General features: G+C 37.9%; 1 protein-coding gene across 1 annotated transcript; it reads right to left on the bottom strand.

Annotated features, from left to right (window-relative positions):
- Window positions 1-664: 664 nt before the first annotated feature.
- Window positions 665-10,379, bottom strand: LOC140245103 (uncharacterized). Its single transcript, XM_072324700.1, has 6 exons — window positions 10,307-10,379; window positions 8,318-8,533; window positions 7,545-7,628; window positions 4,711-4,932; window positions 1,844-1,964; window positions 665-1,346 (listed from the first exon to the last, which is right to left on the bottom strand). Exons 1-6 carry the CDS (start codon window positions 10,377-10,379, stop codon window positions 665-667), a joined length of 1,398 nt encoding a protein of 465 aa, XP_072180801.1.
- Between the last annotated feature and the right edge of the window lie 3,269 nt (window positions 10,380-13,648).

The following is a 13,648-nucleotide window of genomic DNA, read 5'->3' as shown; positions in this document are numbered from 1 at the left end:
AGTATCTCATGCGTGAATATCATTTGTGGTCCGTTTTGTGGTCATTGATAACCAAACACCAACAGTTCTCGATACACGTTACGTAGGAAGAGTACATTTTCTTTGTTGTTCACAACACCTGACGAACACTTCTCAAATGGTTAGCGATCGTTGTAACTCAGAAATGATCTTCTCAAGAGCAGACAATGACTTTATTGAGTGATGTGATATGTCATTTATCTACTACAATACGCCCCAGCAGATACTCCAACAAAATAAAAGAAATATGGTCCATTAACCAAAAGCCCAGGGTTGAAAATGCTGAGAAAAAACATAATTCCGATGTCCAAACGCACAAAAGTAATCAAAAACTCGTTTTGGGATACCGGTTGATCTCTACCCGTTACAATATCATAAACGGGTAGTTTGTTCAATTCATGTTTTCATGCTTCTTTTTCCAACAAAACAGAACGCAGAATAAATCCGGAACTATATCATAAACAAACATTCGACTTTGCAATTAAAGGAAGTCAACAAAGTCAACAACGGCAAAACAGAAGATATCTTTCAGGTTAACAGGGATATCATTTGGTCTGGTAAGCGCAACATAGTTATTTTTTTTCTGATACTTGTCTAGAATATATTTGTTAAAGATTGTCAGTGTCAAGCAGAACTTAATGATACATTATATTTTTCTCGTTTTGTCTACCTTCGCATAGAGTGATGCTTTGCAAGTATCAGTCTCATTATCAGGATCTACTTGATAATAAACGACCTGGTCTGAGGACATCGCTGTTGAAGAACGTACGTGGGAATGAGCCCTGTTTACATCTGACGTATCAGTATGTCTGCCTCGCTGGGGATGTGCGTTGCGAATATTCCCATCTCGTGTGCGAGTGCAAACACCGTCGGACTTAATGCCAAAGTTTAGCGAATTGTAACAACTCTCGTCAAACAAGCACGGTCCTCCTTTAACGGCACCGTTCGTCATCCTGCGATCTTTACCCCGGTGTTGACGGCCCCGGTGATCAACCTGGCGATAGTTGTTTTGCTCCGTTGATGTTTCTTGTAGACTATGACATTCACTGCGAGACGGAAGAGAAGTTGTCTCTGCCCCAGCAAGATGACAGGGCACTGTTTCTGCTTCCGCCATGTCCTGGGAAATGTGATATGGGTTCTGCTCCTGACGAGCCGAAAGGGTTCTATGTCTGTTGTCTCGATGGTCAGGGAAAGGGCGACTCACTGTGGCAGAGTCAGCACGAGCCGGGTTTAATGAGACACCACGATCGGTGTCCGTCGGATGCTGCAGCTGCCCGTCATTTAAGTCGTCATTTGACTGGTTTGCAGCTCCTTGAGGTCTCCTGCTTCTGACATAACGATTAGGAGAAGAAAGTTGATGTCGAATAATCAAATTGAATATCACATTGGGATAGAAATCGAACAAAAATGGTTTTATCTTTATTTTCCTTGCTGAATTATCGCATCCAACGCCGTTTGTATTTGGAAAGGAATAAGACTGCCTGAAAACATTTCTCTTTTTTTTTTTCTATTGAAAAAAAAAATGTTTCTTTGAATGACAGCTTGAGGAGAGCAAGAAAACGTTTATTGAAATCTCACACATGACATACACAAACCTTATACTTTTCGTTTAAAATCGAAAATAAGTAATACGCAGTATTTACGAGCATCCAGTGTACTCAAGTGTCCTATGAATCAATGTGAATAGATGGTTTTAACATTTCAAGATATACACATCATTACAATGACACTGATTTAATCTTCCCATCCACAAATGTGGACAGGTTTTAGTTTATTTGGCTTATTCTTTTTTGCTGACTTTTTGTTTTGATCGTTTCTGACTCACCTTTTTTGGAGTTGGTTGCACAAAACAATGGATAGAGCTGAGAGTGCGAGAATGACAAAAAGAAGGATTCCCAGGGTGGACGCAATAACTTTTTTCCGATAATTGTTATCATGATTATGACCTGAAAGAGAAAAAGCCACGTAGCGCCAGCGTTGTAATCTCTGTATGTTTTGAAGTTTTATGGTATCAAACGTCTGTGCTAATGAAGAATAGATTGATAAGTAGCGTCAGATTGATGACTTCACATGATATGTCTTCTCTTCCATCCGTACAGCCTATACATCTCTCCTCAAGTTGTACTAATAGAGTCAACTATCAGATGCTTGTTTTTGCCACTTCAAAATGGCACGTTTTTGTCATTGCAACTGTCGTTGTAAACGTCTTGCCACTCGTGCTATTGAAAAATACGCAAATACATGAACATGGTTAGTAAGAAAGGAATTGACATTAGAGCACTGAATAGCAAATTGTTCTTTCACGTTGGGAAATTTGAAATATAACCTCTCGGAAAAAAAAAAAAAGCGCAACATTTGACAGCACCGGTCTTGTGATGTCAGATTACAGCAGGAGTAACGTGTGGTGGATTTTGAAAAGCCGTCGAGAAGCACATTTTACTATTATCACCACAGATCACAAAGACAGCATAATGTTTAGTTGTTCTAAATGATCTAATTGATGAAATGCTGCTCTTTTTTATCCAGTGTGCCTTGCAAAACGTAAAATGCCAATGATAAGATATTATCCACTTGTCATTTTGTTAAGCGACAACAATCAATCGCACGATTGGTTCCTTTAAAAGATTTGTTAAACATATGCTTGTTGCTAAATATCAGTGACTTAAGTAGCATTATCCAGAACATGAATTTCTTTTGTTACTTGAAGCATCTTCATTCTATGTTGTACTCTGCCTTCTGTTGTAGGCATGCCATGGAATGTTTCTCTATTTTTATTTACAGATGTAAGTAACTGGTCCGTACGTTGCTACACCCAGCCGTTACCTGGCAACAGGGTGAATGCACGTGCAATAGTGTTGTATTTGCACAGTGTGTTATTGTACATTATAAAATGGGTTCAAGAATGTAGCCAATAGGAAGCGCTGAAATGAGACACACCTCCTTCCTTTACTTCCGTACTATTGCACTGCCTGTAATCCTATGGTAGATTGCCGGTCGTCTGTGCGCGCGGCGGCTCCTTTGAATTGCAGTGCCTGCAATGCTAAATATGCGAAGTCCAGAGGTTAGATATCGCGATATCGATAGCCCAGCGAAACGAACGACAAATGGCAGCCTCCAGCTCGGATCCGTTGCAGCCGCAATTTCAACTGTTAAATGACGAGGAATTGGATGAATTAATCAATGGAACTGATTCGGCGAGCACGAAGCGGTCTCTGAAATTCGGATGGCAAAGATTGGAGGCCTTTGTGAAATTTACCAAGACTTCATTGACTGATATTTCCCGTGAAATTTGGATCAAGGAAGGAGGACGGCACATCGTACAGCAAACGTAGTATTCAGTCAATCAGGTATGCAGTACAGCGTCACTATCTAGACTAGACGAACAAGATTTTGACATTAATTGTGACAAAAGCACATTTCCGAAAAGCAATAGAGTGTACAAGGCAGTTCTTGTAAAGCTGAAATAGAGTGTACAAGGCAGTTCTTGTAAAGCACAGTCCAAGAAGAGCGTAGAACTTCAAAGACATGATCTTTCTGATGCCAGTGTTACTACTGACACTGTCACTGTAGTACTGTTAGATCTACTAGGCCTACTGACGTACTGTTGCTGGTGAAGAACATAATCGTCATTATCATGGAACAGAGTCAGAGGAATTGTCAATTTCTATTCAGAGTTCTCAGACGCAGAGTCAGGTTCAGGAGTATCGGTATCGAAGTGTCTCCATTTTACAAAACTCACCTCAAGTTCGCACTTCTAGTGCACCTCACTTCCATTTCCAGAACTGCGAGGTGCACTTCCACCATAAGTAAGGCAATTGGAACTTGTACATGAGTTGATGTTTGTATTAGTCTTCATTTCACTGTTCATCTTCAATTTGGTTGACGTTCAGTTCACTTCGACGTTCACTTCACTTCACTACTTCTTCATCTTGAATTTGGTTGACGTTTACTTCACTTCGACGTTTATAGATAAGTAAATAACTCATAGACCCATTTTATAAAACTAATGATGCACAGGATTATATCGTGGCGTAAGTGAAGGTGCGGCGCACTCTAGAGTATTGACAATGGTGCAACGTTGTGCGCCGCACCTTCACTAACGCACTCTTTCCTGTGCATCATTAGTATAGTGAACGAGGAGTCTTTCTATTTCTCTCTCTCTCTCTCTCTCTCTCTCCTGTTCTTTCTCACCATCTTTCATTATCGCTGTCCCCTTCTTCTTTGTTTTTTTTCTTTCTTAACATCACCTGCGTACATGTCCGTGTATGTTTTGTTGTGTAACTGTTTTTGTTGTGTAAAACTAGTTTGTCTTGTTGTAGTTAAGTAAACCGAGAGTTGGTTGAAACTGTTTAAGATTTATTTATCTGTGTACGAGGCCCCAATATCAAGCTCGGCTTACTGGGGATCCTCCTGTATGGTACCTTGACTTTTTGTTTATTATCATGTCTTCGTTCTTTGTCGCAATGATTTGATTACCTGTCATGTGCAAAATCAGCCATGAATTATTATGAATCATGTGTTTATTTCTGAAAGTGATCAGAGTTGATTATATTGTACCATACAGAAACAATAAAATGAAATGAAATGAAAAACAACGTCGCATTTCTTTGTTCGTAATCTTTCTTTCTAGCAGAAGCTGTTTAATGTTGAATGCATATATGACATACTGTAAGAAGCATTTTTTCAACATACCGTCTCTTTTATTTTCGACTCTCGAGCAGGACGGGACTGAAGCATTCCAAACCGGGATGTAAGTTGACCAACCAGGTAGTCCCACACACTGTAGTGTCGAGCTGCCATTGATGACGTAATCTTTGCCACAGGTGAGAGTTAACTGGGACCCGAAGTTTGTTACAATGGAGTCCCAATGACCATAAGTCACGTGACCGGGATGATCACATGAACCGAGTGGACCTGTAAAAGTAAATGAAAAATACCAACAAAAAATCCTGTCTCAGTTCACACCTTCAGTTTGCTACAGCAGTTTTCCATGGAATCAGACGTGGATATTATGCCCGGTAAAAAACACGACTAATCTACACTATTATAAGTAAACCTCTCATGCTGGTATTGTCGATTTTTACAAGACTGCACTATTTGTAATAGTGCAGTGAAATAAAAGAGGTAAAAGGGGTAACATGTAAAATAAACATGATACATAACATTGGCATACAAATAAAGATAGTGACTACATGAATGGTTGAAAAAAAAATTGTTATCGATAAGAAAGGAAAATGGATGGATCTTCAGAAAGTAATGAACTAACATATAACGTAAATTTCCTACAACAATCATAAAGTATAAGTTTTGAAAGAGTGCGAAAAATATAGACATGCATATCAAAGACCGCAGAGACATTTGTACATTACACACACACACACACACACACACACACATACACAGTACACATATACACGCACAATATATCAGCCTGATTCCAAACATTGCTTCCAATTATCTCATATGAACTTTTTTTAATTAAATATATTTCATCTTAACTTTAAAACTTTTACAGCACTGCATTGTTTAATATTCTCAGGTAACATATTTCATAATTCAGGTGTTCCACATAATATTATGACATTAGAATTTGCAAAAGAAGATCTTCAATATTGCATACGAAAATAATTTTGCACAGCTTGCGTTATATTTATGAATTGATTTACTTCGCACGAACACATCATCAAATACTTGTGGTATCAAACATACTGTTCCATAAAATCAAGCTGTATGAGGTGATTCCTCGTCTATGGTTTGTGTCTCAATGAAATGAAATTCACCTTCTTGATTCACTCGATCTCTCTCTATTCCTGATCAATAGGCTTCTTGTCCTTGTGTGGATTCTTCTCTAGTATTTAATATCTACTTCAGTATTTCCCTGTTGCTATGTTTCACTTCCACTTAAGACTTGGAATAGCCAAATGAAATTCAATATCAAAAGTTAAATGAAATTATATTCATAACTCATTAGGTGTAATAGATTAATCAGTTGAATTCAAGAAGTTTCTGTTGCTTTGTTTTTGTTTTGGAACGATAACGAGGGGCTTATGTAGGGACTATTTTTGTAAGCTATCGATGTAAGGTGTTATTTGTAAGCCATGATTGTCCGCAAGCGACCCAACGAGCGACGTAGTTTCCATATGAAAATCATCTCTTTTCTTCCGGAAGTTTTTTTTTTTTGGGGGGGGGGGATTGATTGTCTGCCTGTTTGTTTGTTTGTTTCTTTGTTTGTTTGTTTTACATTAAAATTACGCGAAGTGAATATAAGTGGGCTAAAACAATGAGATTGATATCTTTTTAATAGACACATCCGTTCTAACTTACTTTATCAGAGATGAGTATTTCTACATGATTGCTGATATATCTAGTTGACAGTAGGCCTACATGTACAAAAAAAAAAAGAAATTGATAAGTGGGAGAGTATCATATCATAGGTAAGGCAAGGTAACCCAGCATTTCTGGCGAATCCGCTGCGTTTACGCTATGTTCCTGGCAACCATGGCAGCCCCGTTTCAGGCCACCGTGGACAAAACGGGATGTACGTGAAGCAACGCGGTGAAAGGGGATAGGCAAACGTGACAGCCCATGATTGCCGTGGAAGCTGTGTCAGATTTTTGACTGTCAAAAAAAAAAATGCCACGGCACAGTCCCGGTGCTAATGAGGAATCTTGTACACTGTAAAAACATGGGTGTTAGATTTAACACCACGGGTGTTAAATCTAACACCGATCAAACTTCAATAAAGGACCACACCCACAGGTGTTAAAAATGCACTGTGATGGTGTTGAAAAGTGTTCACCTGACACTTCGTGGTGTTAATTTGACACTGTACCTGGTGTTATTTTGACACTGTACTGGTGTTAATTCAAAAATGACACCACATGGTGTTGATTTGATATTTGTTGGTGTTAATATCAATGGTTTAACACCCGTCCAGCTTCAATAAGGGACCACACCAGCTGGTGTTACTTTGGTGTAAATTTATTTTCGCATTTTTTCAAAAATCTAGTATTTTAATGTAAAATTCTTGATCGTCTTGTTTAAATTAAAAATCAATAAGAAGTGCAGTTACTAAGAAACTCTTCAAAAAACAGTTTAAAATTTGGAAATGACACCCGGGGGTGTTAATTTAACACCATAAATGAGCACCGAAAATTTAACACCAGCTCGGTGTTCTTTATTTAACACCGGACTTTTTGCAGTGTATGCAGTGATAAAACGGGTTAACGCAATAAAACAGGGCAACACGTAATAGCCCGTAACAAAACTTGGAGGCTGTCCGTAGTGGGACGTGACTGAAAATATTGATAGTTTAGCCTGACCAGACGCAGTGAGAACAGCGTCTGATGGCTTTATGTTCACCGGGGCGAGGACTGGAACGAACAAGACTAGAATGCGAAGGAGGCGGGGGGATAGGTTTCGGGTAAATGTGGATACCATGGCCGCCGGCAACATGGTGTAAACGCATCATCAAAATCACGTATAAATACAACTGATAACCAATAATTTATCACGTTTTGTCTTACCTCGGCATTTCAGTCGGACAGTCTGTTTCATCAAACACTCAGTCGTTACATTAGAACAATCCATTAAACGTCGATACGAATTACCTGTTAAATGATATTGAGAGAACCATTTTTCACTACGAGCTGAAAAGTTTCATGATTGATTAGTATTACAGAATTATCGAGGAAATCAGCTGGTGAGACGTAATAATTGTATTGATCTTCTTTTTGAAGGTTTCCCTCTTCAAAATTGCCCTACAGGACAAATTTACTGGGGTTTTTTTTAACCAATATGTTCCCTTCATTTTTGGATGGAAACATGTAGATTTAAGTTCTCTTTTGGGACGAACGATGTGCCGTGATGCAATCAGCTGACTCTACATAGTCACATTAAACACACCACAGTAACTCGTCTTAGTTTACTTCGTTTTTGATACAGTCCAAGTTTGAAATGGACAGGTTCACTGAGTTCTACACATAGAAAAAAAAAATTGCCTAAGTAACAAGGGGAGTGAACTATCTATCTTTATGTGAATGATGAATAACTTCTCTGAAAACATAAAAATCTGCTTTACGGTAATTTCCTTCCGAGGACAAGACATAATATGACTAGTGTCTCACAAGTCCTCAAACCAGGAAAGTCTTGACTTAATTTTTTTTTTTCAATTAAACCCTAGTTTTCATTTCAGCGTAAACGATACGTTTTGCGTTTCTGTTTCAATATTGTATACGTGCATGCTAGTCACTGTGCCAGTGTAGTAACTAAAATGGACATCCAAAAATACTGCAATCACCTTTTGGACATGAAAGGTTTTGAAAAGTGTTCCGTTTTGCTGTACTTGGCAAAGCCTGAGCCGAATATTCCTCCGCCGCTGGGAAGCCAAGTTCTCCGCAGATCAGTTCAGCAGCTTTGGGGGTGAATCCATCGTAGCAGACATGGCTGTCTGGTTTGAGGACCACTAGTCCTTCTAGCGGAGAGGGTCCATCAACCAGCTTCACAGGCGGTATTCCTCGCAAAACAAAGTAAATAAGGTTCCACGGGTAAGTTGCATTTCCTGATGATTTACAACTTAGTACTGATGTGAGTATCCCAATTGTTAAAATTCACAAATCTGTTGTTTGTTAGTCGAGATGGAAGAAAAAAGTAGGAAATGTCAATGTCCATTCTTGGTCTTTCATTGTCAAGATAATGGCATTGTATTCCTTGATGTGACATGCACAACCACAACAACAACAACAACAAAAATTGCACATATATTGTTCAATTTCGGGGGGAAATCTGAATACTTATTTGGGGGTCAACAGAGTATAGTTTTATACCCCAATTCCACAAAAGTTTTCTCTCATCTGTCACTCATTGGATGCAAAGTAAATTGCTTTCGGCCACCAGCCGAAGCGTATCGGATCGAAGGCCGATGAATCCGATTTGTGTCGGTCGACCATCAGGTGAGTGTCAGGCATGCCCTGCGGTGATCAAATGAGAATCACGCCCGACATGTCTGACACTGACCCGATAGTAGACCAACCAAGTTAGATTCATGAGACTGCGATCCGATACGCTTTGGTGGGTGGCGACAATCTTTACTTTCGATGAATGACCGAGAAAAAAAAAAAGATATCTCTGTGGAATGGGGGGTATTAGTTTTTGTTGTTTTTTTTTTTTGTTTTTTGTTTTTTTTTTTTGGGGGGGGGTTATCTGCTTATATTTTTTTTTTTCTGATATTTTGAATCATGCAGTGTTTTCTATGTAGAGAATATTTGACTTTCTTTTGTGGTATAATTTTATTTTGACTAGTTTTCTTACTTTTGTGTCCACACAAATGCAGGAAAACATAATTGCAAGCCTTACAAAAAATCATTAATACGTAACGAAGCAATCTGTAATGGCAGTGATTCTTCAAAGCAAAGGGGAGCACAGTGCGCGAAATTAGTAAGTATACGTTCGTCATGCTCTATCAATTTACATAATTTATATTAAACGTTATATTATTTCCTTCATTATATATTCACTGCATAATAAGAAGTTTATCTATAGTTCTTTTTCTGGGGGTTTTTCCTGAAATATCTTTCCAAGGGGGTTAAACTTTTTATTTTGTTTAGTGGTATATGATCATTCATCTGTCTTTCTCTTTTATGTATTTGGCCTAAACTTTCCAAACCTTTTTCTGGCTAATATTAGTTTGTTTGCTATGCAAGGTCACTTGCACAGAAAACCTTGCAATATGCTTTCAAAAAGATCAGAATCATCGACGACAAATCTATTTTTTTAATGATAAGAAAGCATTTGATGGAAGTCTATTCCTTCACGGCTATTATGGCTGGAAACCATTATCTTACAATCTTATAGCCAGGCTGCTACCCTGTTTCCACCTGGATTAGGGAATACCAAGGGTTTCCAAGGCGATATCTACATCATAATTGTCATGAATTTCTGTACCTTTCACTGGATCAAGTAATCTTAAACACAAAGTATGACGTAATTTTCGTACAGCTTTTCGCCACTCTTTCAAATACGCATATCATTAAATCGCAACAACCTCTCAATTTTAACATTACCTCTTATGACAAATGAGGATGGGTCATGTTTTTGCATCAATATGACACTCCGTCAGGATTTATGTACATTCCCTTTGTGTGGACATTAAGAGCATTCATTAAAAAAAAAAGAAAACACTGTTCATTAGAAAATATATACATGTATATATTTAATTTTGTATAGATCTAGAGGGAATATCTTCGTATGAACAATGATTCGACATCATGTAAACTTCAGAAACACTTACCTTCATAACACTTTACACTCAGCTTGAAGTTCACCGGATAGATATATATACCATATCGAAAGCTGAATCGCATGGGTCAGTGATATAATGGGGGAGCTCTGGTTATAATCCAATATCACAGTCAGAGACGACTTGTTAGCTATTTCTTCCAACATGTAAAATCCCAACACTTTGTTGTTGAAAGATTTCATTTCAGTGAGAATTCGCCGTCCACGTGGTGCCTTTATAACCCAAGTATCGCCGTTGGTAACACAGCTTTCGTCACACGATATCTCGTGCTCTAGTTGTCTCTCCAAACAGCTGAGAGTAAAATCTACGGTAGATATAACGATCAAGAAGAGTTACTTTGCAATCAATATTGTTTTAATTCCTGAATCGGAGAGTTAAAGACGAAACGTTACCTTGAGGAGTTGTGGAATTTGTGCTGTTCGGTTCAGAAACATCCCTACAATCCAAGAAAAATAAATTATCGTTCTGTGTTGCTTGCGGTAATGTAACCATCCACTGTTTATGCCAGAAATAAACTCCGCACATATATTTGTAAATGACAGTACATTAAAACTGACAATCAATACTAAATTTCGCAAATTCTTTGAATATGATACCAAGCACAATCGATGCTTGTATAAACGTAAACATTCAGGTGAGGCATGTATGGTTTTGGGTTCATCGTCCACTTTTGTGCACAGTGAAACACGCAAGAAAAGAACTGCAAATGACCACATAAAGGACTATTAAAAATAATGAAGATACTCACACTTTCTATTGCCTTTGGAGAGTGAGAAAATGGGGTGAAGGAGAACGAAGCCAGCAAACAGCCACAACAAGAAATCCATTTTTTCTCAACTCGATATCATTAATATTCCACATTCAAAAATTACTCGTATTGGCGAATCTGTGCCAATGCGAAATATTCCTATCCATCACGGGACACTAAATAAACTTTAAATAAAGGTGCCCGCCAAGCGCCAAGTCTGTAGTAGGTTGTGATAAAAGAATAAAAGTGAATTCATTCGTATTCTCCAGGACTATCAAAACTCATGTGCTGCTGAGGCTACACCTGCTGATGTTGTCGAGAAACAATGCCCGAGAGTGTATGATATGACTGAACAACTTTGCCATGCCAAATGTGTGTAACGTACAATTTGTAAGAATGATAAGCGATCTATAACGTGTGCAAACAGAAACTCCGTCCAGCAGAAATATGTTGCGTGATCGCTCACGAAATCTCCAGGCACCAAACGAGACACGAAACATTAAGACACAAGGTAACCACTGGAGGACGCTAATCAATCATTCGACCAGTATGGATAAGATGTCAAGTTGACTCAGTAGCTGTTATCATAATGTTATGCTTAATTACTTCCTTTCTTCTATCTCTGCCCATTAATCATATCATGGTGTCCGCGTGATCCCCTCACATGAGTAATAAATGTCAGCACCTCTTAATTCATGTGACTCTAATCAATATACTATAGATTCAGTTTTGAACGTGAAATCTAATCTGCCAATGGCCCAAAGAGTAATGCTTCGGCAGTTGAAAGAAAAATTCCAGCAGCGTTAATCGATACTGTCTTTATTTCAAAAGCCTTTTTGGTGCGTTTAGTGTCGATTGACACACAGAAACCCATAACGTTTTACCCACCGTCCATAATCCCTGGTACGTACAGGACTAAGAGTGGGCGGAACAATGTTCTCACGTAACGCTATGAAAATCACCATTTTAGTGTGGAAAGAAGTCAAGTCGTCGTGTATTGAGTAAATATCACAGTCTGAAAGTGTATTGAGTAAATATCACAGTCTGAAGTCATAAAAACAATATTTGAAGTTTAAAAGATAAGAACGATGGTAACTTTGGCAAAATAACATGCATCATTCCCTCTTTATTACATAGCTAGCTAGACACCTTTCTTTCTCACTGTTGAAAGAAAAATTATCAGTACTCAATGAAGCACCATAAATTTAGGAAATTGGCAGGAGTCCTGACAACGTCATTCTACGTCTGTGTCTATCACGGGACCTATTACTTTTTTTACTGTTATACTATTGTCTGTTTGAATCTTTATCATTTCTAATATGTTGTTACGGAAAAGGTAGATATCATATTTTAAATGTACCAAGAATAGGGGAAATGAAAAATCGTGATGAGACTTACAACGGCAACAGTCAAGGGTAGCCTTTGAAACAAACGCTACTATTTTTGTGTTCCTCTGTATGATATTTGAAAATAGAAAGGAATTATAACATTAATTATATAATTTTAAAGATCTTAGTTTAATTTTTCAATTATTGTTTATAATTACTATTAATTATCGTAATATTTATCTGTTTTACATATTTCTAATTAATTATTTTCCTTCTATCAGATACATCTGCAAACATGTTGAAATGTTGATATTTTCTCACTTCGTAATGTTTCCATATCTCTGTGAATCACCTTTTTGGTAACCAACAGGACCTCTACTAATCTCTGAGAGAGAAAAAAAAAAATATATTTTTGATAATCGTCAATACGTTACAATTTTCACTGTGAGAAAGATGAAAAAATAAAATTCCCATTTATCACTGTCGTACATTCAGTAGTCTTTTCTAACATTAATCGAGAACTCCTGTCCTTAGTACACTGGTAGACTCGTGATGAGATCACTTTCACAGAGGTTTGGTTTCTGTAGAGTGATAATAGTACATACTAGAAGAGTAAGTGATTTATGAGTGGTAGGGATGTATAAAGAGTTGTGATATATCACAGTAGGTTTTACTTTTTCTTTAGTTGGCCAGGGAAGTGAGACGCACCTCTCTGGTTGGTCTTAATTATATAAAACCTGGAGGTTATATGACAGGCGAACGAGTTATGTCGGCTGTACTCATGTTGGACATGTCTTTTGAAATGCATTAGGAAGTTTTTTTTCCCCTTTTTTTTAAGATAAACATGTTACAGATTAACAGCTACTTGCAGGTTTCAAATTCAAGGTTTCATTGTCCATACACGAACGCTTGAAAGCTGTCTTTCTTTTTGTACAATTTGTGTTAAAGTTTCAAATTGAAAGTTTCATTGTCCATACACAAATGCTTGAAAGCTTTTACATGTGATGTAATTATGATCCTAGTTAATACAGACGTGTTATCATCACATTTTAAGTTTTTTTACGGCCCCTTGATGTTGATAGGCCCAACAATCAGAACCATGGGAGCTATAGCGCCGAGCGCATCCGAGTGAGGACGTTTCAATATACAGAAGTAGCTTTGGTCAATTAAACCATGGACCTACTACACATGGACTATGAACGGAGGTCTTTCTTTGATCCCGTCATCACCGCCGCCACCTAATTATGTGCGTCTTAA

The sequence above is a fragment of the Diadema setosum genome, chromosome 22 (assembly GCF_964275005.1).
Source record: "Diadema setosum chromosome 22, eeDiaSeto1, whole genome shotgun sequence".
Lineage (NCBI taxonomy): Eukaryota > Metazoa > Echinodermata > Echinoidea > Diadematoida > Diadematidae > Diadema > Diadema setosum.
The sequence above is the reverse complement of the archived record's forward strand: the minus strand, read 5'-3'. Positions and strand labels throughout refer to the sequence as shown.